This window comes from Herpailurus yagouaroundi, unplaced genomic scaffold, assembly GCF_014898765.1.
Source record: "Herpailurus yagouaroundi ecotype Mexico unplaced genomic scaffold, PumYag 29, whole genome shotgun sequence".
NCBI lineage: Eukaryota > Metazoa > Chordata > Mammalia > Carnivora > Felidae > Herpailurus > Herpailurus yagouaroundi.
The window spans coordinates 45,777,739-45,805,550 of NW_024412377.1; the positions used below are offsets into that span (position 1 = coordinate 45,777,739).

The 27,812-nt window shown below is 43.5% G+C and overlaps 1 protein-coding gene across 2 annotated transcripts in view; it reads left to right on the plus strand.

The window, feature by feature from the left end:
• GRIA1 (glutamate ionotropic receptor AMPA type subunit 1) overlaps positions 1-27,812 on the plus strand; it is a 307,872-nt gene that overhangs the window by 256,829 nt on the left and 23,231 nt on the right. For both annotated transcript variants that reach the window (XM_040498315.1, XM_040498324.1), the window contains exons 12-13: positions 5,714-5,912; positions 11,162-11,409. In XM_040498315.1, the coding sequence (XP_040354249.1) occupies positions 5,714-5,912; positions 11,162-11,409 (447 nt within the window). The remainder of the gene's footprint in view (positions 1-5,713; positions 5,913-11,161; positions 11,410-27,812) is intronic.

Sequence of the window (27,812 nt, forward strand, 5' to 3'; positions counted from 1 at the left end):
ATCAAGAGCATGTCAGAGTCCATTCACCCAGTAGGCATGAACTGCCATTTGAGTGTTGTCCTCTTCTACAGCCCCTGCTCCCGTGGATCACCAGACCCTGTCACTTTGATCTCTTCATGCAGCCTGCCCCTCCCAATTTCCATGGGCTCTGTTTTAGCAAGTTCAACCAAGCATCACCCCTGTTCATCAATAATACTATAAGTAATAATCATTATAGCATCTTTAAAAAAATCACTACAGCAACATGGTTAGAATTGTAATAGGAGAAGGATTATGGTGTGATGGGGAGCAGAAGGGGTTGCTTAGAGCTCTGCTTGCAATGACTGGGGAGTTGAAGAAGAGATAATATTCCACTCACCTCCTCTTTTTACCTCTAGCTACTGAGCCTTCTCCTACTACTGTACCTATTCTGCTTAACAGTCTCTTACTTATACTCCAAAACCAAACACAAGTTTCTCTTCCTCTGATAACTGTCCCTGACACCTGCCAGCAGAGTAATTATCAAGTCTTTCTGTGTCCCCTTAGTACTACTTTCTTACTTGTCACATAATTAAGATAGTACTATAATTACCATTTATGACATTAATATAAGATGGTGATAGTTCTACTGAGTGCTTACTATGCTTCAAACACTGTGCTAAACATTTTGCAGAGAATCAGGGTATTGGACCCCACAGCCTGTGTTTTAATCACTAGGCTACACTGCCCTCCCATCTTCTGCATGGAAGGCAGAGACTATTGTGTATTCACTTTTTTTTAAGTTTATTTATTTATTTTGAGAGAGAGAGAGAGAGAGAGAGAGAGAGAGAGAGAGAGCGAGCGCACATGCATCAGCAGGGAAGGGACAGAGAGAGGGAGAGAGAGAATCCCAAGCAGGCTCCATGCTGTCAGTTCAGAGCCTGATGCAGGGTTTGAACCCATTAACCATGATATCATGACCTCAGCTGAAATCTAGACACTCAACCAACTGAGGCAGCCAGGCACCCCATGGTGTATTCACTTTTATCTCTGCAATGCCTAACAGTGCCTGCCATACAAGTAATGTTTATAAAATGAATGGATAAATAATATGGCACACATTTCTAAAGATACCTATCCCTTGGTCATTCAAACACTAATTAGGTACTACTGTGAAGAGATTTTATAGGTATAATTTGAAGTCCCAAATCAGTTGATTTTAAGGTACAGAGATTTTTCCAGGTGGACCTGACCCAAACAGATGAGCCCTTTAGAAAAAGAGAGTTTTCTCCAACTAGTGGAAGTCAGAGAGGTTCAAAGAATAAGAGGGATTGCTACACTATTGCTGGCTTGAAGATAGAGGAGACGGGTGATGCAGAATGCTGGCAACCTCTAGAAGCTGAGACAGCTTCGGGTGGACAGCCAGCCAGAAAACAATGACTTTGGTCCCATGACCACAGGGAGGTGAATACTGCAAACAACCAGTGAGGTTGTTCAACCCGAACTCCAGATAAGAACCATAGCCCCAGCCAATACCATGATTTCAGCTTGGTGAGACCTTAGTGGAGAATCTAGATACCCCAACCCAGACTTCTGATCTACAGAACTATGAGACAATGAATGAGTGCTGTTAGAAGACACTAAGTTTGTGGTGATTTGTTATGCAGTGGTAGAAAACAAATACAAATAGGTTTCCAATTCTCTAGAGATGCTGGTGGTCAGACTCCTTTCTGTAGCTCCCAAATGTCCCACTGAGCTTTACAAGAAGTGAATCATGGCTGTGATCCAACATCAGGGAGATGACATGGGTTGAGGAGATCTGTGCTCATCTACAAATGAATCAGAATCTGGTGAAGGAGGTAATGCTCTACAGTGGGTAGACTTCTGGACAAGAAATATGAAGTCCTGGTTCCTAGTCCTAGATTTGCCAATGGCTCACTACATGACCCTGGATAAGCCACCTTATGTCATGTAACTGCAGATCTTTCATCTGTAAAATGGGGATATTCATCCCTCTCCCATCCATTTCATAGTACTGTAAATGATGATTGAGTAAGATAAAGAGCCCAACAAGCCATATAAGTTGTGACCAATTCTAGAGGAACATAGGGATTCCTCAGTGGCTTAGGGACTTTAGGGAAGAGCTGTGCCAAGTTATAAGACTAATAAAATTCAGGTGATGAGGCATACCTCCACGGGCCAGATAACAGTTGTTCTTCCCTACTAAGGAATTTATCCTATAGCTCCCTAGGAGAATAATTATCACAAAAATAATGCCTCATGTTTCAACAGCACTTTTCAAAGTGCTTTTCCCTGTGCTATTTTAATTCCAATAACTTGTATCAGTTAAAGGAAAAGAATCAACTAAGTCTAGTTCTGAAAGTTTTGGTTTCTCACCATGACATAGAGTTAGTCTCACCTATTACACAGAAGAGAAGACAGAGGCCCAGCTGGGCAGGCAACTTGCCAAGGTTATGGGGCTGGTCAGTGAAAGAGCAAAGACACTCATTCCCAGTCTTGGCCTCCATAACTCCATCTCCCTACTTTTGTTATGGAACTGGGAAAATGCAGAGTTCTTAGACAGAGGCTCAGTTTAGCCTGTACCAGGTCTGAACTGAAGAAGGATGGTGTGTTACACTCAGGTTCCTATCACATGGATCAGATGCAAATGAAGCATTGGAATCATGTCACATTTTGAGGAGCCTCTTCCCCCAACCTTCCAGTTATGCTACAGATGACACTTACTGGCTGTTAAACAACAGACTCCTTCTCTGGTATCTTTATTAAATAGGTGGGGATGTGGGAAATAGTGTGCAGGGTAAGCTGCTCTCAATGCCTAGCAGATAAATATTAATTAAAGAAGAACAGGGAAGAAGGATCCATTGACTTGGAACTTTCTTGGGAGGGTTTTGAGTTTCACTAGATGATCCCCAACTTGGGATACTTTAGCTGGGTCTCTCAGTTCAGTAATGTTGGAAAAGGAAATAGCCATCCTGAACACTTGGTTTGAGGCTGTTACTCCAGACATCCTGGGCTATAAGCAAGTTTGAATTCTCCTGGCCCTGAAAAATATTCCTGGTCTCTAGAATCCAATGTGAATAGAATTGGCAGGTTATGAGAGAGGTGATATTCATGCATTCACTTGTTATTGAGGCCCACTCTGTGCTAGGTGCTATAAGATTCTTTACTCTCATGGAGCTTATGATCTAGGAGAATGATAGTCAACAAACACATGGAGATCCAATTTCAATGACAATGTGGGCTACATGAGGCTCTGAGATTCTTAAGCCTGAATGCTGAAAAAGTGCTAGGTGGGTTGAGGTCTGAAGGATGAATAGGGTTGAAACAATGATGGGAGTGGGAGTAGGGGCAAGAGTGGCATGTGATAAGGGTATGAGACTTTTGAATAGAAAGAACCAAACAAAGCCCAGTGTGACCAGAGTACAGAAAGCATGTTGTGGACACACTGGCGAGCAGGCCAGGGGCCAGACCACATGGGACCTTGATGGTCACCAAGGAGTTTGAATTTTATTCCAAGTGTAAGAGAAAGGCTTTCATGGATTTTAAGCAAAGAAGCAACATAATACAATTCACGTTTGTAAAAAGACCACTCAAACTGATTCAGCAGAGGAGTGGAAGGAGGGGCTGCATGGAGGGAAGTCTAGTTTAGATGCTACTGTGGTCACCCAGAGTTGGGAAAAGAGTAGCATCTTCACACAGCCCCAGGACACTGATATTTGCCACCTCCTAAGGTGAAAAGAAGATCCTGTGATTTTGAGTACATATGTGTACTACCCCTAGGGCATGGAGAGAATAAGTTTGCCTCTTTGTATCTCATTTTGCTTGACTGCCCAATGGAAGCCATGCATCCTGGTCTACCTAGTTATCATTTCAAATCACAGAAAGGGAGAGATGGGAGGAGTAAGAGAGAAAGCTGGCCCTGTGTAATATATGACCCTCTGTGTGGACATGTCTCCAGCACGTCATACCCTGGGGACTAAGAGTAGGCACCAACACAGCTTCTTTGTGAATGGTCCACCAAGTGAACATCTTCAGAAATGGGGAAACCCACTCTCACCCTCAGAATAGCCAACTCATTGTTGCACCACCCTACCTATCAAATACCCACTCCTTGTACCAAATGCTCCTAAATCGGGTCTCATGGCAGCAGCCTCCTATCAATCCTTCAGGGAACACCTCTCTCCAAGTCTCTTTTTCTGGTTCCCTCCTCCTGCAGCCATTCTTCACAGGGCATAGCTTTGCTCCACTCTCCTGATCTCATTCCTTTGAACAAATTTCCTCTTATTTCCTCTTTTAATAGAAAGCATCTAAGAACATTATTTTCCATATAGCAAGCAACAACAAATATTTGCTGAATTTTTTGAAGTGAGCACTGTCTGCCTAGAATCAAAAGGAGCCTGTAAGACATGCAAACAAAGTGGGACACACAGGAACATGGGAATAACACAGAGAAGGTCGGGTAGGGTTTTCAGAGCATTGTGGAACAATCAAGCAAGCTAGCAGGCCTGGGTTCTGCTCCTGAGTCCGTGTGATTTGAGACTCGAATTTATCTGTAAAACTTATAGGTTGTATTGGTGATTTCTTTGGCGGTTAAGTATTAAGTTTTAGTTAAGCACTGTCACCTACTGAAAGCTCTGAGCTTAAGGCTGTCAAGGCACATGTTAGAAAGGATGTACAATTATAGTAGTGCCAGGATGACACTTACTTAACAAATCAAGCTGGATGGAAAGAAAAATAGAATGCAAGCAACTTTATCACTGTATGATTCAGTATGATTTGATGCCCTGTATGTCCACCATACCACATCATATGACATCAACATCAGTTTGTAATATCTTTGGAAAAATATTCTAGAACTGGAAACCTCCTAGCCAAGATCATAGAATTCTTGACTAGTCATGTCTCTCCTCATTGTTGGGCATAAGAGAGGCATCTAGGACTCTAAGAACATCAAGGAACAATTTCTCACCTCATTTGTGATTGTCATAGTTGCTGTTTGGATCCAGTACAAAATATGCTTTGTCTTTTATTTCAGCCAAACTTTTTCCCTGTGGTAGGGGGGAGAACTGTACTTGCCCTCAACAGTGACATTTCCCCAAAGTGGCCGAAGTACAGCTGTTCACATTCTGCCTCCAATACATTCTCCCTTCCTTTCCTTCTGGTCCATTACTTTGGTGGCCTTTGAAGGCCAAAAGAAGAGTAATGAGAAGGCAATCTGGAAACATTTCTGAACATGGTCAAACGTGTGCATCATGTGTGTAAATGCATTTGCAATTCATATGTGTGTGCACAAACATTTGGTGTATATGTAACTGCATTTAAAATGATGTTTGTAACACAGATGATAGATAGATAGATAGATAGATAGATAGATAGATAGATAGATAATGTTTGTACATATTTGTGATTTTGTGGTCAAGTGTTGACATATCTGTCTTTGTTGGCACATGTCTTGATGTATATGTATGTGCAAAGGTGGTGTGAATATATGCCTGTGGGATTTTATCACCCATGAAGGACAGCAACCACACAAGTCCTTATCTTGTAATAAGGAATAAAATGCCAACATTGAATCTCTCTGACATTTGAATTATCACATCTAGCTGACAGAGGAGAAGGGTGCAATAGGGCTTGACAGCTCTGCTGACGGGGCTTAGGCTGGCCCTTGGCCCTTCCCTATGGCCTTATGCAGTTGATGTCAATGCTTCTGACACCTCTTCCCTTTGGCCTGCAGGTCCCTGTCTGGCCGCATCGTTGGTGGTGTCTGGTGGTTCTTCACCTTGATCATCATCTCCTCATACACAGCCAACCTGGCTGCCTTCTTGACCGTGGAGAGGATGGTGTCTCCCATCGAGAGTGCTGAGGACCTAGCGAAACAGACGGAAATCGCTTACGGCACACTGGAAGCAGGGTCCACTAAGGAGTTCTTCAGGGTAGGAATATCCCTTGTCCTAGAGCACCTTCACAAAAGGGAACCACTACTGTCATTAAAATATCCTCATTAAGGAGCATGTGATTATAGTCAACCAGAGCAACTGCTTAGCATAGTACAAGTCAGGGAAACTCAGAGCATTTCTCAGCTTCTTACAAGTTCTTGAGAAATCTACAATTCTATATTTGTAAAAACTTCAAAGCTCTTGCACTGAATCAGACCCCTTACGTATGCCAGTCTGTGCCAACTTCTCTGAGGGCTGCAAAGGATATGACATTCAGTTCCTTCCCTGTTCCCACACATACTTGTAGTCTAATTAGTAATTGATTAGTATCGGCCTAGGGACAAGGTCCAGACCTGATGCCCTTTTATGTCCTCTCCTTGAAGACTTGATGAATAAGGAGATGGTATATGGGGAATGATTACTGGAACAGGTGGTCTATTTAACAGTGCCAGGAGAGAGAAAATGTGAAGTGAGAGTGGAGGTGATGGAGAGGTCTTATGGCCAGAGGCAGCGAGTGAAGGCAGAGGAGCAGAGAGCTTAGAAACACAAGCCTAGGGTCATCCAAACCTAGAGCCAGACCCTGGCTCTGTCCTTTACTTGTTCTCTGGCCCTTAGCCTCTTTCACACCATTTTCTCATCTATAGAGTCAGGAGAATAATATCTACCTCAACGAGTCATTACGATATTAGAAGAGATGAGGCATCTAAGACACAAGGCTCTGTGGGTACAGGGCTTTGGGGTACAGGCATTTGGGAGCCATCTTGAAGAAGGGGTAGGGATTTACAGCCACAAACATTAGAAAATATTTCTAGGCATCATGAAACTAGGTCAGGTCTGGGTTGGTTAATTATATTCCAGGCAAAGGGAACAACTTGAACAAATGCCCCAAAGCAGAAAAGCCTGTAGTTCCCTGGACTTTAGACATGTTCCTCCTGGAAGTTGAAGAAATAGTACATGGAGCTACCATGTATTGAGGAAAGAAAAATGATAAATAATTGCTACCACTTACCTAGCATTTGCTATGAATCAGGTCTTGTGCCAGCATACCCTCATTTAATCTTTTCATTACAGTTAGAAATTTGTTTTCCCCATTTTATATGTGAAGTTCAGAGAAGTCAAAGTAATTGCCTGAGGTCACACAGGTAGTAAGTAGCAGAAGGAGAAGAGACAGCCAGTATCTGCCTTGCTTCAGGCAAGGGACAGGGATCCCATACAGTCCTACCAGGTTCTCACTGCAACTTTATGGAGAAAACCCCAGACTCCGAGTGAACCCACAGAGTGTGCTCAGTTTCTTGGTTGTGGGTTCTATGTTCTGCATGACAAGCAGGAAGGGGACCAAGGTCTTAACCATCATTGACCCAGTCTCCAAGGCTAATGTCATCTACTTCAATATAATGGAGCAAGAAGGTGACTTAGAGGTCATGTGGTCAGAGTCTATCGTTTTAGAGAGAGACATGACTTGCTTAAGCTTAACCAACCAGCTAGTACAAAAACCTCCTGCAACCTCACAATTCTCTAGAATTTTTAGCCTGCAACCAAAGTGTGAAGGGGATGTCTCATATTTGTCCAGGTAGCCATTCCTATATCCCTGGCTTTGCTGATGAAGTTGGGGAACAGCCAATTCACTTACTCATTACATACTCATGTTCTCATCCCCAATATCTGAGCATGTCACTATCCCCAAAACACCTTCCATCCATGGTCTCATTTATGTCCCACCTATGACCTATGGTAGAACAGGAGTTATATGTCCATTTTGTGAATAAGAAATTGAAATTCAGGGAATCATAATGCAAGTGTTGAGGATGAACACAAATTCTGTTTCTTCATTCCAGCCAAAGTATTCTTGACGCTGAACCACACTGTCCTAATGAGGTGGTGTCATTAGCTGATTTTTTAAAAAGATTATTCAGGTTGTTAGATGAGCTCATGATCAAATCTAGTCTAACCTTTTCCTTTTGTAGTTGGGGAAACTGAGGCCCAGAAAAGAAAAGAGTCATGCTCTAACTACTCAGAGGCATAGCTAGGACTTAGGACTTGAAAGTTCTCTGTTAATCACTATGTCAATTGACATATTTCTATTTCTCATCCACAGGACACTGTTAGGCATCTAGAAACAAAACAGCGTGTATTCTACAAGCTCTGGGCACTCACTAGGTCTACTACATTCGTGACAATGGGTTGTAGTTCATATGCTAACTCTGATCAACAGTGGTGGCCTGGAGTTCGATGTTGAGAGGAGATTCTGAGGTCACATCTGGACACAGTGTGAAAGAATTCCTTGACTGATGTCAATATCCCTCACATATATAGGAAGGGAAAGTGGTCTCAAGCCAGCCATGTATTGGGCATTCTTATCCTAAAGTAAAACCTAAATAAAGGGCATAATTAGTAGTAGTAATTGCACCACTTATAGAATACCTACTATGTGTCAGGCACTGGGTTATGCACTTTATATCTGTTGTCATATACTATCCATGGCGACACTATGAAGTCAGTACCATCATCAACATTGTCAGGAGAGGAAGACTAAGGTTCAGAAATGTTGTTATTTGTCCAAGGTCCCACAGCTAGTAAGATATAAAGCCTAAAATAAGGGAGGCAGCTGGTTGCAGTGAAAAGGCACTAGGTGCTATCAAGAAACCAGGGTTTTATTCCTGGCTCTGCCACTAAGAAGGTACATGACATTGGACAGTTCACTGCCACACTGTGGGCCCCAGTTTCTTTACTGGTAGAAAGACAGCACTAACAAGATATGCCCCATGAGCCCTTCCATCTCTGTAACATTGACCTTGAGAATTTTCCCACCAGGACTTTGGTGGATGGGGAGACAAGATCACCTACCACCCTCATAAGGCAGGAGAAGAGCATGGTGACACATGTATTCTTCTACCCCAGACTCTAAAAAAATATGGCTTCTAGTCCCCACGGCAGCCCAGAGCTTCTTGGCAGCTCCAATCCAGAGTCACTGAATCCTCCATAGACAGTTTAATTAAGATGTGTGAAGGGCTGTGAGAACTGCAGATGATAGGAGAGATCCAAGAACAAATACCCCAAGTATGTTTCCAATCTTCCCTGCCACTCATGCTGCCTTTGCATCCCTAGAGATGAGATTTTCCTGATAGCCTAATCTGAGCAGCTATGAGCACAGCCCTGGCATTTGGGGCACAGGGGTGAGACCGAGAGGACATATTAATTTTCTGCATACTCTTGCCCAGAGGGCTCTTCAGCTCTACCTGTCAACAGCCCAGTTCCCTGCCGTGGCCATCTTGTCAGGTCAAATTGCATCTTGCCATTGCCCTACTGAGTATTTTGTTGGGTTTCTGCCTGGAAGATCATCTGTAAATCTGGTCACAGCTGAATTTATACATTTCTCTGTTTCCTGAGCGAGAAGAGATGTACACTGTAGATGTTCTGATTGGTTCTAGGTGTATCCTCCTCTAACTTTGAAATTCTCCCTCCCTTTTCTCCTTTCTTTCTTCTTCTTCTTCCTCATACATTGTTGCTTGAATGATGTGTTTTCATGTAAAGAATCAGGTATTTTAAGACCACAAGGGATTCAAAGGTCCCCAAGCCCCAAATCCTCGTGGAACAGATGAGGAAAGACTAGAACCCAAGCTCTTCACTCCCAGTCCAGTGTCCTTTCCAGAGGGTCAACCATACTTTAAAGCACATCACCTAGTTCACCTAGTTGATCTAATTATAGATTCACTCTACCAAATACTTCCCTGAAATTCTCAGTAACTATTTCCCTTAATTTTCCATTGAGACCAGACTTTTTCTAGGCCCAAATATCTCTATAGATCATTTGGCTCAAACAACAACTTAACTGCTTATCAATATTTTGCCAACACTTGATGTTGATATCAAAGAAATAAAACTGATATTTGTGTGCAAAGAAAAATGACATTTTGTGCGTATAATTTTATACTAAATAAATCTGTAATCTGTGTTTTAACCACTAGTCTACATGAATTTCATGACTCTAGCACTCTTTAAAACATTAGCCCCTTATATATGTATAACATGTGTCCATTTTCAAAGCCAGACTCCCGTACCCCCAAAATACATCTACCCTTTGGGGTAAGGAAACTCTTTAGAAAGACCATGTTATATGAGAGGGATGATTTGTGGTCCTGGGTTGTGGGCCTTGACTAAGGGCCTACTATGTGTAAGGGTGCACTCTGTGAAGGACTCACAGAAGGGAAGATGTCCCCCTCCCTCAGATGGCATCCATATACTTAAGACCTGTACACAAGCAAGGATGCCTTGCAATCTTGGCAGTCTAGCCTGAAGGTCCAGTGAGTGTGTCCTAGAGGAACATCAGCCCTCACAATACTCTTTTTAGCCCCAGAGGCCTACAAATCAGAATCATCTGGGGGAACTCCTGGAAGAAAAGATTTTTTTCTAGGTTCCACCCCAAACCTGCCATATCAGAATCTATAGGTTTAGAGCAGGGCATCTCCATATTTACAATTTCTACACAGGATTCTGGTGCCCACTAGGGCGTGTGAATGATTGTCCTTGAAACTAAGGTGGCCTCAGAATACAAAGGATTTGTTCTGGCCTGTGAAATGACTAGTAGGATCTGGCTGGAGAGAACCAGGGCATCAAGAGAAGTAAATAGCCTAGGCAAAGTCCCAAAGAAGGGACGTTTCAAAGTGAGTTCAGTACAAGGGGAGGAAAACAGTTTGGCAAGATTGAGAGGCTTCTGAAATATAAACAGGTGACAGTATTAGGTCTCAAGTTATTAGCTTTATCAGACAATTTACATTCCAAGGTCAGTCTTATAATATGACTCATGATCCAGAATTCCTCAATGTTTTTATTATTGGGGGAACCAATAATGAAACCATATTCCACTGATATTAAGCTCTCCTTTTCTTCTGGGCAGTATAAATATGGCCTTCTTGAGTAATAGATAGGTTCTATAATGTCTTCAGAAGCTAGATTAGGGTTGCATTTCTTAACTCTTCCCATATAGAAGGAGAATATAATTCAGCAGTAAATAAAAGATTCTGAGCTATTCTGTTCATTCTCTATTTGCAAGATATTTGTACTTTGGAACCTACTGGTACTAATTAGAGCCTCTTATTTTGCAATCACTCATAATTTGTTTCTTCCTGAGCTAATCTCACTCATGAATGTGTGATCAAGCTACACTCAGCTCTTCATTAGTGTGTGTGCCACCTCAATTCCAAGCACAGCCAGCACTTAACTCCAGCTTTGTTCCTGTCCCCTGCCAGAGGTCTAAAATTGCCGTGTTTGAGAAAATGTGGACATACATGAAGTCAGCAGAACCATCAGTTTTTGTGCGAACCACGGAGGAAGGAATGATCCGAGTGAGGAAATCCAAAGGCAAATACGCCTACCTTCTGGAGTCTACCATGAATGAATACATTGAGCAGCGGAAACCCTGTGACACCATGAAGGTGGGAGGTAACTTGGATTCCAAAGGCTATGGCATTGCGACACCCAAGGGGTCCGCCCTGAGGTAAGTAGCCAAGATTTGCTTCCTTGGTACTCCCTCTCCCCTCCCTACCTCAGGAATGAAGCTGCTGTGTCTGCCTCAGGGCTCCAGTGCCACAATGCAAGCTGTCACGGGGGCTCTTCTTGGACACCAGTGAGCCTGGAAGATTCCAGTCACCTGAGATCTTCAGCCCTGAGGTTGGAATTGACCTGGGGGCCTCAGCTTGCTATGACTGTCGCTGCCCATGTGTTCTTCCCCATGCCTCACCTTACCCCTCCAAATGTGTTAAACATCAGTGAAACTTGTGTTTGTGTTGTGTGATCTATAACACACCATCCTTTACCAGATACTCTCATATCCAAGTAGGTTATGAACAGAGTTCTCCAGCAACCTGGATTCTTTGACAGAAGGTGGTTTATAATGTTTGTCTAAAAGAAACGTAAACACGTTGTCCAAATGGAAAGTCAAGTAGTTTGAGCCCTAAAGGCTCTGGCTGTATCATGAATGGCAGTACCCGTTCTTTCCCCAATACTGATTTCTTTAGCAAGAAAAAAGGGGGTTCAGGGACACCTGGGTGGCTCAGTCAGTTGAGCATCCAACTTTGGCTCAGGTCATGATCTCATGGTTTGTGAGTTCAAGCCCTGCATCGGGCTCACTGCTGTCAGAGTTAGAACCCACTTTGGATCCTCTGTCCCCCTCCCCTAGCCCCTCCCCCACTGTGCTCTCTCAAAAAATATTAAGACAAACAAACAAACAAACAAACAAACAAATAAGTAGTTCAGTAAAGAAGCAAAGTAGACTTTACTCTCACATAAAGAAGTTCTGGTACTCATTCCAAAGAGCTAAGGTAGAGTCCTATAGACTCGGGATCAAAAGACATAGATTTAATACTGGGATTTACTACTGTCTTACCAAAGGTAAGTCTTGTCATCTCTCCAACCTTTAGCTTCCTCATCTGTAAAAAGAGGATATTCATCCCAGCCCTTCCTAGGTCCAAGGTGATTGTGAGTTCAAATCTATATAGAAGATAATTAAAAGCAGTGCACTGTGAAATAACCTGTTATTCACTGGTATCATGTCAATTTACAGAGGGATTAAATAATTTTAGGGAAGGGTAGTGCTCAAAGAAAGATGAGAAGTGTTTAAAAAGGTTGCAAAAGGATGAAGAGAGGCTCTTAACCCACATTGACATCCAGGGCTACCTCTGCCTCCACATCTTTCATTCATTTCAATAATATTGGCCCTGCAATGTTCTAGGCTCTAGGCTTGGACCTGGAGCTACAATTTTGAACAAGCCGGACAGTCTCTAAGCCTATGGAATTACATGCTTGCAGGGAAGACACTCATTCAACAGGTGATTATTGTTTGATGGTTCATGACAACTATGACAGGTGGTAGTTTATATTGCAGGGAAGACACTTATTCAACAGGTGATTGTTGTTTGATGGTTCGTGACAACTATGACAGGTGGTAGTTGATAAAAGACCTGGAGGACACCTACTTCCAGCCATACAGCAGAATAATACTCCTACTATAAAACCTAAATATGCAGGATAAAGTTATAACAAATAGCCATTTTTATGAAAATTAGGTAATTCCAAGGCCAAAACAGAAAAAGGTCATCAAAACCAGAGTGAAATGCATAAGCCGACTCTTCAGGAGCTGCCATAAGCAAGGCAGAGTTGTAAATTATGTGACAATCCACATGAACAAGAATGAGAAGTACATCTAAAAGCATTTAAGTAATGAAAATATTTTTAAAAGAAAAAGACACTGTCACAAGGGACCAGGCATATTTGGAAAAATACCAATTAGAATTCAGGGATGTAATAATATCTCAATGGAAGGGGTAAACAACAAATTAGTCAAAGTGGAAGAGAAAATTTTTACACTGGGAGAAAAATGGAGATAATTCTTCAGAATATCACAAAGAGAGACAAAAAGACAGAAACTCTGACAAAGAGGTTAGGAGACCTGAAAGAGAAAACAAAATCCCAGGTGTATCTTCTGTGAGTCCCAGAGACAAGAGAGGATGGAGTAGAGGCAGTATTTAAAGGGAACTTTCCAGTATTTATGGAAAACATTAATACCCTGATTCCAAAGTTATGTGTCCCAAGCAGATGAAAATCAGCAGCTGATCCACTTGAAACTGCAGAACTTATAGAGACAAAGAAGATCTCAAACACACTCAGAGATAACAAGGTCTAATCTGGTGTGCAGGATGGATGGAATGTGGCCAAGAGGCTTTTCCAAGCATGCTTTTTTCTCAAGCTGAGATATGACAGGTTAATAGGAGTTAACAAGGTAAAGTAAGAGGAGGGGAAGAGATGAATACTCCAGCCAAAGGGAACAGCATGTGCAAAAATTCTAAGGTAAGAAATCATGGTACAGTCGATGAACTAAAAGGAGCCAAGTGCTCCTGGAACAGGTAATAAAAAGGAGAAAAGGTTAAGTTGAGATTGGAGAATGAAGTAGGGAAGCATTTTGTAAAGGATTTTTGTCCTTATTTAAAGAGTAATGAAAATATATTGAAGAATTTTAAGTTAACTGTCTGAAAATTAAGAAACAAAGGTATCTTTAGGAGGGCAAATATAACTGAATATACCAAATGAAGGGAAACCAATGGCCTGGTATTTATCAATCATGCATCTTTGCCTCAAACAACTTAAAAGATTCTCTGTACAAGTTTAGACAAAGTCCAAAGGGGATCCAAAAGAGATTGTTTGGGCAAGGAAGAGACTTTTATCTCAGAAACTTATACAACATTATCCTAGAAAGGCCCAGAGTAGAGAATGAGCTCTTATATGTCTGAGAACATCAATGATGCTGCAATATTACAGTTTACTTAAGGCTTTATGAGTAAAGGATATTATTTGATCTAAATACATGGATATGAATTTAAGAAAACAAGGCACTGAGAGGTGACATTATTTGTCTAATCAATAGAGTACTTCTGCCATCCATCCTACATACAGATGCCTGGAACAAGATGACAAACTTAGAAAATATTAGATATTTGAGTTACATGAACTCAGGTCGTCTGGCACTCAAATGACTTTGCACTATAATAAAATCTACCACTGAGTGAATGCCTACTCTATACCAGATGCTATGGTATGTCCATCATCTCATATAAACCTCATACCTATAAAGTACCATTATCCCCATTTTACAGATGAAAAACAGAGGAACAGATTTAAGTTACCTGACTAGTTTGACACAAACAGCTAATAAGGAAGTAGCCAGATTTCAAGGTCAGGTAGTCTGATTGCGGAGCCCATGCCTGTGACCTAATTCTAATGCTGCACTGGACTTTATGACTGACAGCATGATTAAAGGCAGGAGACTTTACTGCCGGGTTCCCGGTACCTATTCTCACATGTCAAGCAATAACACACAACTCAAAAAAAATTAAAAAGCAGACATTTGGAACCCAGAGTATCCACTCATCACTGTGAAGACAAAAGGCAAGAGTAGATGGTCATTTTAATGCACCAAATACCACTTTTTTGAGTAGTGACACTGCTTTTGTGGATTTTGCATGCCTATAGATTATTTTGGGATAAATGTTGAAAATAATTCAACTTTAATAAAGAAGACCCTAATTCTGTTGTTTACATCTCTGTAAGACATAACAAGCTATTTATGGATTTGGGGAAAGAAAGCAAGAACAAGGGAAAAATAAATGAAAAGGAACATATTCCAAATATAGATCACTGATGGTTGATTTTTAAGTCATGTGGCCCAAATAATGGCCACATGCTCCCAACTCTCCCCCCAGTGCTCCAATTGCTCCAGTGGCAACTTTTATGATAACGATGGGGTTTCCTGACTCAAAAATAGAAGAGTAATGTTCATCCTAAGATGGCCATGAGTTTCTAACCTAGGAAAATCCCTCTTCCCTCTGTGAGATTCTCCCTCTCATTTTTTCATTCAAAGGAATCATTCTAGCAATGAATAGTGTAGAGATTCCATGAAACATAGAATTGCAAAATGGTCACAGAAAATGTGAGCGTGCGCGCACACACACACACTTCAGCCAGGGTTCCATCATATCTTGGCCTCACATGCCCCAAATGGTGCTATTTTCTCAAGGAATAGTCAAATATCAAGAGTCATGGCAACCTAAATGTCACAAAGACCCATGTGCCTACTCCAGCCATCTTAGTAGGCTGGGATCACTGATTTGGTCCCGGGAAAGCATTCTTCATGGCAGAGGAGGAAAGTGAGGAAAGAGTAAGGGATGGTACCTATTTCCTCTGGTCCCCATTTAAAAGGAGCTTATATGTGCTAAAGACAATATGGCAGTAGAAATAAATTTTAATTGGGGCGCCTGGGTGGCTCAGTCGGTTAAGCAGCCGACTTCGGCTCAGGTCACGATTTCGCGGTCTGTGAGTTCGAGCCCCGCGTCGGGCTCTGTGCTGACAGCTCAGAGCCTGGAGCCTGTTTCAGATTCTGTGTCTCCCTCTCTCTGACCCTCCCCCGTTCATGCTTTGTCTCTGTCTCAAAAATAAATAAACGTTAAAAAAAATTTAAAAAAAAGAAATAAATTTTAATTCAAATTATTTAGAATCACAGGAAATACTTTTAACAACACTGTTCAGCCATTCACAAAGCTGCAAACTCTTTCTGCAAAGATGTCTTTACAGAAGGTTGCTTTAGCACACTACAGGCATTGCTACAGACTTCCCTTCTGCCCTATAAAAGTGGCACTTCTGTACCCCTCACAGGCAGATGTGCTCCAGGTTCAGTGCCTGTACCTGCATTAAAAAGGACTTCCCTGGCAGTCTTTCTCCATCACTTGCTCCCTGTAAAGCCAGACCTTACCATACCTACAGGGCACTCACCCCCTTCCAGCCTGCCGAAAAAAAGCTCCAAGTTCCTCCAAGGCAGATCACCCAGCTCTGTCTCAGAAGGTCAGAGAACTGATATCTAAGGTCCAACTGTTCCTCTAAAACTTGCCAACTCTACTTGGCAGAAGCCAGGCCATGGTCCCTACGGAGTGTTAAAAGGCTGTGTTAGTGACAGAATGGTGTTTTTGTCTCTTCTGCTCTGGAAACAAATACTCTGATGAAGCGAAGTGGCTCCATGCTTGATTTTCCATTTGGACAGGTGGTGTTTCTTTGAAACAGATGCTGTTTGTTGGCTGTCACTGCATGTCTGGGGTTGGGCAAGGGGCTGAATTATGTTTCTGAAGCCCTTAGGTTATAGATAAAGACCTGCTCAGCCAATGCCAGTCATTAGGGAAAGGCAATTGGTAAATCAACTAATTATGATCTATTGGGCCCTTTAATTGCCAGCTGAATGTATTTACTGGTCCCAAGTGAAGTCTCCTTTCTTTATTATGATGAACAATCCCTTCAGTTAGAGACAGTGTACTCAAATCTGCTCAGTATGGGGGCATGGCCCATGTTTTACCAACCCAAGAAGGAAGCCACACCAGATTGGCCTGAGTTAAAATCTCAACTAATGATTCTTCTTCACAAGCCATTTACCAGGAATTTGATGGATTTGCTGAGTTATACCCTGATCAGGACGCTGGTCAAAATCTGGTCTTTAACTGTGACCGTGGTTACATGGAGTCTTTTCTGGTCTCTGCGCTCATGACATGTTTGTTTTCTGTAATGTGTCTTGTCCATGCCAGATGTATGGGCCAGGGGATGGGAGCTTCCTCCTACAGCTTAGTGGATGGTGGATGGGTACCCACAAGGATCTGATATCCACTCCCTGTGCTTTCCATTCAGTTTCACAGATTCCTTTCTGAATATCTCCCCACAAAGCCCTCTGTACACACCTCAGGGGGGAGCAGTGAGAGAGATGCAGTCCCAGCCACTAAATGTTGTGTCACCTAGAAGAGCTCATGAGCCGAATTACACAGGGGCCTGCTGTTCTACCCAGTGCCATAAGAGTCAGCAACATACAAAAGGAGGAGAGTCAACATTTGAGTGGAAGGATTTATAAAGGTTTTGTGGCAGAGATAACATTCAACATAGGCCTGAAGAAATTGTGATAGATGAGGAGTAGGTAGAGGGCGCTCCAGATGAAGGGGACCAAATGAGCAGAGGTGAGAAAATGGAGGGGCTTGCTTTCAGGAAAAACAAAGGATCCACTTTAACTAAAAAAGGCATTAATAAATAGAAGCAATTGGCTGAGGTCATACTGTGAGGATTTCAGATGCCTCTGTATTTTTTATTCAATGTCAGGAGGGGCCATTAAAGGCCACTGATGTAGAGGGATCCTGGACCAAACAGGCTCCCAAAGATGATCCTGGCAGTGGTTTGCAATGTGAGTCACAGGGAGGAGGATCACCAGCAAAGAGACCATTTAGAAGGCTGTTGCAGTTATTCTGGTAGGGGAGGATGAATGTGGTTACAGATCATAATGGGATGGCGACAGATAGAAATGGTGGGCTCTATGTTCTTCACCAGACATCACCTCTACCTTAAGTCTTAGTAGTTTGGAAAAGAAGTCTGTTATGTGAGCTTTTTGAGACTTTTGTGCTCTTGCCTAAGGCCTGACCAGGTACAAACTGATTCTGGCACAGACAGAAAGTGGGCAGATATAGGGTTGACCTCCCAAAAGACTTATTGGCATCTCCTCACTTTTACCTCAGGGGTGCCTAGAAGGTTCAGAAAGGCATTGCTTGGAGGGTTGCAGCAAGAACGGTGGAGGCTCCCAATCACCTTTCTCTTTCCCTATTGCACTGACTGTATCTTGCCTGTATTTGGTGGTGGTGTTGTTTTTTTTTTTTTTTTTTAATCAGACATAAGTTTAAGATTGCTCATCAACATTTTAGTCACACTGGTATTCTGACTGAATACATTTTTCTCCCTCACACAACCCTATTCTGGGAAGTATCTACTAAGAACTGTCTGTCTCCATTGGCATATGGCTGAAGGAGGGAGGTGAAGGCCATGACTCAGGAAGAGATAACATAAGGTTTTGTGGGAAGTGTTCCCACTTCCAGGGATTGAGGGTCGTCTAGTTGCCCAACTCCATACTAGGACCTCGTGACATGAATGACATCTTCAAGTTAGTTCTGTGGGCCTTTCTTGAACAACTTTTTTTTTTTTTTTTTTTTTTTTTTGCCCAGTGCTGATCTGAGTGCTACAGAGACCATAAGAGAGTTCTCTTTTGGAGAATCACAGTGACCCAGAATGTAATTGGGAAACAAATAAGCAAGTGCTGTTTTGTGAGGTGCTAAACCTATTGTTCTAAAGAACCATTCCCCAACTGCAGTACGTGTCAAATTATCTTGGGAAGCTGGTTAAAAACGCTCCTTTCTAGATTCTCGTTCCTGCGATTTCTGATTCCGCAGATCCAGGGTGGGACCCAGAAATGTGCAATTTTAACAAGTCCCGGGGCAACTCTGTTATAGGCAGACAGCAGTCCATTTTGAGAAACAGGGCTCGAGGTCAGAGAAGAGAGATGGACAAGGTCTGAGAAGGCAGCGGCTTAGAAAGAGAAGGAAGGTTAATACGATGGGAGCATGACAGGGAAACTACATTGAATGGTGTCCAAACCATGATCCTTGGAGTCAAGCAACCTTCATTCAGGTTCAAGGGCCATTACTTCACCAGCAGGTTGACCTCACTTGGTAAGTCATTATAATTTTATGAGCCTCTGTTTTCTTTTCTGTAAAATTGGAGTAATAATAATTCATTGCCGTTGCTCTGAGTTTTGATGAAATAGCACGAAGTGCTTGTCACAGAGGGTACTCATTAATGTTAATTCTCCACCCCTCTCCTCTTCCCATTAGACTTACCAAAAAGTCACTTGTGAACCAGATAACATGTTTCCCTTCTCTGTGAAATGCACTGTGTTCATCAGAAATGCACGTGAGCATAAGCCTCACCCCCCAGCACCGGCTGCATTAGAAATGTCTCTGAGAACAATTTGTGGTCCTCCCCCACAGAGAACACACTAAAAAAATAAAACCCTGATATTTTTTTTTTCTCCCTCCCTCTCACCCTCCTCCCATAGTATAGTACTGTTCAGGGCCTGCCGCTGAGAATAAATACACTATGTCCCAGGGCAATGACAGGCCTTTTCAATTGGTCCTTGTCTCCTGATGGGTAGCCAGGGATGCTTGTTGTCATGGTAACCCCATGAACTCTGTGACCCAGGTCGGGCCTGATCAGAGACAAAGCTCTCTGAGCAGAGAGGCTGGATTTGTCTGCATCCTCAGAAGAGCCGGAGAGAAAGGGAGAGAGGGAGGGAATGGGGGATAAAAAGGGAGAGAGAGAAAAAAGGATGGTGGGACAAAGAGAAGGAGAGAGACAGAAAGTGTGTGTGTGTGTGAGAGAGAGAGAGAAAGAGAGAGAGAGAGAGAGAGAGAGAAGAGACTGGAGGTCTGCCAAAGTGCTGCATCAATACAGAAGCTTCTCAGGTCAGGACACGTGGGATGGGTTGTAGAGCAAACCGAGAAATCCTCCTAGGAGACTTGCGAGGCAGCCCAGTGCAAAGGTCCAGGCAGTGGGGTGATGAGGGCTTGATTTAGCATTTTAGTGGTGATGATGAGACCTATTGTTAACACTTATTGAGCCCTGACTCATCCCCGGAGTTTCTATGAAATATTTGATGTGCATTAGCTTATGTAATCCTCACAACCCTGTGAAGGTAGTATTGTTTTCACCTTGATCGTATAGTTCGGGAAACTGAGGCACAGAGAGGTTATGGAACCTGCCCAGGATTACCTGGTGGGGAAATTGGAGAGCTGGATTTTCAAGCCAGGCAACCACCTGATTTTGGGACCTCTTCTTGGCCACTGGGCAAAAAAAAAAAAAAAAAAATTGGATCTAAGGACAGAAACTGTGAGGAAGACATGATGATTCAGAGGATAAAGATCAGGTACTGCGCCTCCCCCAACTCACACATGTACAATTGCATTTAGTCCTGCAAGTCAGAAAGCCATGGTCCTGCAAAGGGAAGTGGCTCACTGTAGCCCTGAGTTGCCTAGGGAGCCCTTTCCTCCCTTTTGCATTAGGAGGCCACACATATCCGTCTGTCCCCAGGATGGGGCCGTAGCACCAGGTGATGCCAATGCCCCACATGTAAAAATGGAAGAAGACACATCCAGTGTAAGCTAAGGTTCCCCACTGACCCATGACAGATTGCACCTAACACACCTCCAAAGATTTTCACGCGTCTCAAAAAACGCTGTAGTGCTTTGGACTCCTTTCACCAAAGAAGAGCTAACCATTTTAGATTGACTGCACTATCAGCACAAAGAGGGAGGAAACTTCATTCCTTCCCCACCTACTGTGTGCTGGGCAATGCCTATGCATTCAGTGCCCTAGGCACTGTTCGGGCATGAACCCTCCTCTTGCCTTTTGATTTAGGCATTATCATTTCCTTTTCACGAGTTAGGAAGCTAAGATTCAGAGAGGTGACATTCTGCCCAGGTTCTCACCGTGATCTGTGGGATGCAGCTGAAGCATAAACCCTGACTCCTGAACCGTCCTTCCTTCCACATTCCCACCTCTGTGCTAATGAAGACACCCCTCACTGCCTTTGCCACCTTTTAAGGTGGCATCCTTAAAACATGAGGGGAAATGAGACACCAGGTGGCCTCCACAGCCAGAGCACTCCCTCCTGAAGCACCAGGCTGGGATGGAGATCCGTGGTGCAGGTGTATTCTGAAGGACTGTGTTAAAACCACAAAGGCGAATGCACACTTACTCCTGTTACGGCTCTGTTCTTACCATGCCTGCTTGAGAAGCTTGTAAATGGCAGAGCGACACAGAGTAAGAGAAAGAGGAGGAAGGCAGACAGAGTGAGGTGGCAAGGATGGATGTGCGGAGATGAATGACCCGGGAAATGAATGGCCTTTACCACGGCAAGAACAGCGACCCAGCACGGGCTGTGATTTGCCTGCTGAAGCACTACCTTCTCCCGCTGGTATACAAATTGTATGTTGCTTTCTTTTAAGAGGCTGTTGCTTCAAAAATAGCATCTTTTTTTCCCCCTCTCTCTCCCTCTCATCAGCAACTTTCTTTCAGACTTTCCAGTGTTCTTTTCCAAGAAGGCAGCTGCTATTATACAAAGGCAGAGCAAGGGGGAGAAGGTCTGGGTACCTGTCCCAGTCCTGCCACTCAGGGTTTGTGGGTGTGGGAAGAGAATGTGCTTTGGTGTTGATCAGACTCTTGTTCAGACCCAGCCTCCCACATTTACAACCTGTCAGATCTTAGATATGTAGCAAACAGCTGTACGGACCATCAGATGATTGTTAGGGCCTTAAAGTCAGGGCTGAGGACAAATCCCAGGTCTGCCAGCTAATGACCAGAGTTGCTCAGACAAGTTACTTCACCTTTCTCAGTTTCCCCAAGTACAACAACTGGAGGTAACACTAGCATTCACATTGGTGGTTGTTAAATAATTAAATTAGATAATATAAGGTGCTTAGCACAGTGCCTGGCACATATTCAAGTGACTAAGAAATGTTAACTATCATTACTTAATCTCTCAGAGTCTTAGATTTTTCATCTTCCAAATGGGGTTCCTACTATAAGCTTTACATGGTGCATAAGGAATTCTTGACCATTAACCCCCTTTCCTCCCCCACTTCTCCTTTCCCTTCTGCTTCCCCTCAACACTCACCATCTATTCTGTTGGTTTGGGGATCTGATCCAAACAAGTGGTGATTGCCTTCTCTGGGCCAGACCACTCTCAGCTTCTTTACATCATAATGCGTGAAATTTCAGCATACCAAGAGACAGAAATATCTGAATGGACAGTTTTATTCTCTTTTTCGCTCAGTGCCCCCCAAAGGTCAGCTAATAGCCACCTTGCTTCCATCCATATGCCTAAAAGTAGAAAAGTCGCACACAAATCCTGATTTCTGAGGTCAAGCAGAAAGGAAGGGGAAGGGATGGCCCTGAGTTGAACCCCTGCACAGAAACTCTGGGTCATCTGTTTTAGTAACTTTTATGAATCACCCCATGTGCTGAGATCATGGGCTTGGTAATCACATCTAAGCAGCCTTTGCCTCAGGGAGGAAAGGGGCAAATCCCAGGTGAATCCCTAAGCAGAGTTGACTTGATATCCTAAGGAGCCGGAGGTAGGGAGTCAGGGGAGTCTCCAAACAAAAGAAAGTCAGGCAGGCATATTTGCATAGATTATTCATGCCTCCTCAGCACACACATCTAGCAGGAAAAGAACATAATGACCTCTTAATCATATTCTCTGTTCTGAGGGGAATTAAATTTATTCCTCTGGAGGAATGTTAAGACAAAACAAATCCATAGCACTATTCAAGCCCAGGCTACTTGTGGCCTACAAACACCACAACTTGTCCCCACTCTGGTGTCTTTTCTCTTATTGCTTCCTTCTTTCTACCTATATTTCAAAGTACGGTCCAGTGAAGCAAGGGCCAACTGTCCCACAGAACCTAGTAGAAAATTTAGCACGTAGAAAACTCCTATTGATTGTCCCACTGACTGATTCCTACCTGGCCAACTTCCATATGGTGACTTTCTGAGTATGTCATAAAATCAATTGATGTGTCTGGTCTTGTGTAGATTCATGAGAACCAGGAAATACTAGTTCTACTGTATAACTATATAACATAAATTAAACCAACTCTTTTTTTTAAGTGTTTATTTATCTTTGAGAGAGAGAGAGACAGAGAGACAGAGCATGAGCAGGAGAGGGGCAGAGAGAGGGAGGCACAGAATATGCAACAGGTTCCAGGCTCTGAGCTCTGTCAGCACAGAGCCTGATGCAGGGCTCAAACCCATGAACCGCAATATCATGACCTGAGCCGAAGTCAGACACTTAACCGACTGAGCCACCCAGGTGCCCCAAACCAACCAACCTAACTCATGAGTCTCTTTGGCCATTACTAATGCACATCCTAAAGGCAGCAGATGAAAGCACAGGACTATGATCACACAATTTAATTTGATCAATATTCCTGGCATAGGATTTTTCAAAGCACTAAAGTAAGTGCTCTTAAGGAAAGCAAGATGATTATGACATTGGGACCCCTAAGACTGACTATCTAATGCAGGGGCTGCAACAAAAATGCCCCCAAGGGCCAGGTGAAGAAAATGAGTAAAATGGATTTGCATTAAACTCTTACATGTTTTCCTTATTTTTAATAGACCCATGAGTACAGTCACTCTCTATTCTAACAAAATAACAGTGCAAACACTCTGACAAATAATAATTATGGTTAATATTTTTTGAGCACTTTCTATATATGGCAAGCACTCTCTAAGTCCTTAGATGCATTCCCTAATTCACGTAATCCTCATAAGAACCCAACAAAGTAGGTACTGTTAAGAATCTCATTTTTAAGATAATAAATCAGTGGCATAGTGAGGGTAAGTAAATTATCAAAAGTCACACAGCTAGTGAGTGGCATAGCCTGAATTTGAATGCAGGCAGTCCAGCTTCAGAGTCTGTTCTTTTATCCACCACATTATCCTATAAGTGACAGTCTCTGAGTGATCAGAGAAAATGATGGGGTCTTGGTGAACAAAAGAATATATGCCTATGTAGAGGGAAAAGGCTCCACTCCATTCTGATTTAATATATTGCTGTGTCAGAAAGTTGCCAGATCTGGTTTTTCAAAGAAACTGGAAATCTCAATTTTTGCATGCACTGTTCAAACGTTGAGTGTTGGTCACAGTTAAGAGAGGAATAGAGAAGACACAGGCTAGTACCAACTAATAGTAATACAAAAAAGGGAGGAAATCCCATGAAGATGATAGATAATCAATAGATCAGTAGATGGATGAACAAGGCACAGTGGGAAAACCATGCAGGGAGGGATTAATGTCTTACCCTTGAGGTGGGAGTCTTGGGAGGCACCCAAGAGGAGGTAGCAGTCCCCAGACAGGGCCCCAAACCAGTGGGGAGAATATATACAAGCAAGACGGGGAGGAAGATATTTCAGGTAAAAGACCCAGCAGGCATACAGTACAAGAGTGAAGGGGAGAGTAATTCATGCATTCTTTTTCTATCTTTCTATTGCTGTTTGCAGCAGGGAATCATTCCCTCAAATGAAATCGCTCATGGAATGCCATTATAAAAGACAAATAGGAGGGGGAAGCTGCTGAAAGAACAGAGGAGGGGCTGGAGGTGGTAGTGGAAAGGGGGAGGAGGAAGAGAGCTAGAGACAAGTTTGGGCCCAGGGTGGGAGACCTGGGAGATCAACGTTCCTCTCTCCCTCGGGAGCCATTCTCTGTCACTGGAGGAGACCATTCTCCAACATGATGACCCTGTGTATTTTAAAGTCCACAAGAAAATAATGGTCCTGCTGGCCTGCTCAGCATTCTGTTCACATTGATGTCTGTCTTTTGGTGGCCAGCCCTTAGAATAGGCCCAGCTTTCCTTCCTTTCATTGAACCAGAGGTGGCTGAGATGAGACCAGTGGGCTGACTCTTGCCCGGAATGGTGTTTTCAACCCCCTCTGTTAATTGTAGGGAGGCTTTCATTCATTCCCTCCATTATCTTTTGTCAAGCATCTGAAGTGTCTGATACAGACCCTGTGGCGGGGCTGCTGGCAAATGGTTCTGTGTTACAGGACCGGATGTGGTTTACTATGAGCTGCAAGTGCACTGCTTCTCACAACGTGGAGCAGGCTGGGGATCAAGCATGCCTCCAGAAATACCTTCTGTCCGTAGCACCCCTGCTGGAGGGGCCAGACTTCCGGTCCCCATCCAGGTCTCTGCACTGTACCAGGTGATGCTAGCCAAAGGACCTCAAAGAAAGTTACAGGGCCTGGAGCGCCTGGGTGGCTCAGTTGGTTAAGCATCCAACTTCAGCTCAGGTCATGATCTCACAGTTCATGAGTTTGAGCCCTGCGTCAGGCTCTGTGCTGACAGCTCAGAGCCTGGAGCCTGCTTCAGATTCTGTGTCTCCTTCTCTCTCTCTCTCTCTCTCTCTCTCTCTCTCTCTCTCTCTCTCTCTCTCTGTGTGTGTGTGTGTGTGTGTGTGTGTGTGTGTGTGTGTGTGTGCTTCTTCCCTGCTTGTGCCCCCTCTCTTTCAAAAATGAATAAATAAACTTAAAAAAAAGAGCTATAGGGTCAGAAATAGATATCACACATGTAAAACTAGTATGCAGCTTCTGGGGGTTTGGGTAATACAACATATATTGTTGTGATACAACTATATTTCAGAAATGTAAAACTCCTTCATTCAAAAAAAAATTCATCAGAAAGCTTTTGTTAGCTATTGTGCTGGGTTCCATTAAAGAACTCCTCTTGTTGGAGGAGCCAGCCAATGGATAATAGTGTGATGAGCTTACTATTCTAGGGTATGCAAGTACAGTGGGACAGAAAGGAAGGCCTGATGCGTTCTGCCTGGGCCTTGCAGGAGGATTTGCAGAGAACAACATATGCCAGAGGCTTATATGATGAATGGGTTCTACACAGTGGCCAAGTGTACCAGGTAGAGCATGTGCCAACACAAAGAGGTGTGGCTTTTGTGGCACTTCTAATCCAGCCACTTATCCACAAGTAACCCCAAAGCACTTTAACATCTGTCATCTCATTTGCTCCTCACAATACAGACAGCTGGAGCCGGAGCTTGTAATTATTCCCATCTTACTGGGAAAACTGAGGTATACTTGCAGTAACCAAATATCCTGGTTTGCCCAAGATTGAGAGGGTTCCCAGGATGTGGAACTTTTGGTGCTAAAACCAGGAAAATTCCAAGCAAACTGGGACCAGTTGGTCACCAGAGGCACAGTTACAGGTCTTTCCACATATCTTGACCAGAGATTAGTGAGGTACTCAAACCCAACTCAAATTCTTTTCTCCACCTCAGATGGAGAAATAGAGTGCTCTACATATGGTTTTTTTTCTTTTTTTTTAAACCAATTCCTTTGTGTTATTTTGTACAGTCAGAAACCAAAGGCAAAACGTTTGTCTCTAGCTGACTCAATGGCTGACCAACATTCCTTTCTCATGAGATCCCAGGACTGTCTGTTCCTTGAGTATACTCCAAGGGGAAAACCACCTGTGGTGGTCTCAGGTGAAGGGAACTTTGACCTTACCTGTATTCCCTAACAATACCTGGGGATGTCTGCATTTTAATTGAGGCTCCTGACATAACCCCACTAGCTATTTCCATCTGCTTGATCACTGTTTAACCTCTCCCACATTACCTACCACTCCAAGCTACTGGGCCAGCAGAATCCCATGTGCTCTTAGCTTTCTGCCCTGTCAGTGATGATGTTTACCCTAGATGGTCCAAACCGACAGTGTCATAATCTGTACTATAAAGACAGAAGGGGTCTTTGAAATTATTATCTAAAAGGTAGGTGATTAAGAGGTGCTGTCTAGGATCCAGGTCCACAAACACCCAGGCCTGTCCTAGACCCAACCACTCTTCCCCTTAAGAAGGCAGGCCAAACATGCTTTGGTTCTTGCTGAGGCTGTGGCTCCCACTCCAAGCAAAACGACCCTGGTTTGGCCTCAGCACAGGAGCAGAAACATCCAACCAAAGAAGGCCCTCAGCAGAAGTGGTTTACTCGTCCCTTGAAGACTATATAGGAGAGGCTGCTGCAGGGCTCAGAGAGAGGTATAAGGGGAGAAAGGAAGTGGCTGGACCTCCTTCACAGAGGGAGCACCCTGGTCCTCAGAACCCTGAAGTCCCATGAAAGGAAGAGTTGGAATGTCCATGCTCACTGGTAGACCTGACCTTCAATTGAGTCTAAGGAAATTCTCTCCCTCCATGGTCCCTCTAATGCCTTTAAACCTCACTCATCAATAGCTGTCCTTCCCCTTCTTGAGGACAGATGCAGAGATCCTCGAAGTCTTTTCCCCCAGAAGTCCAGGGGATCCTAGACTAGAGGCGTCATGGACCAGTACAGCACCAAAAAAGAAAATGGTGGTAGGGACACATGACAATGTTTTTTCTTGCCAAGGAATCCTGGTATCTTAAAAGAAACAAAACAGGGGCTCCTGGGTGGCTCAGTCGGTTAAGCATCCGACTTCAGTTCAGGTCATGATCTCACAGTTCATGGGTTTGAGCCCCACGTCGGGCTCTGAGCTGACAGCTCAGAGCCTGGAGCCTGCTTGGGATGCTGTGTCTCCCTCTTTCTGCCTCTCCCCTGCTCATGCTCTGTCTCTCCTTCTCTCTCGAAAACAAATAAACATTAAAAAAAAAATGACCATTTCTCACCAACATAATATAAAAAGAGAAGAAATGTGTTAACAATAAAAAAGAAGGAAATTTCACATGAAGGACTGTCCTTTAAATGGAAAATTTTAGGGGCGCCTGGGTGGCGCAGTCGGTTGAGCGCCCGACTTCAGCCAGGTCACGATCTCGCGGCCCGCGAGTTCGAGCCCCGCGTCGGGCTCTGGGCTGATGGCTCAGAGCCTGGAGCCTGTTTCCGATTCTGTGTCTCCCTCTCTCTCTGCCCCTCCCCCGTTCATGCTCTGTCTCTCTCTGTCCCAAAAATAAATAAACGTTGA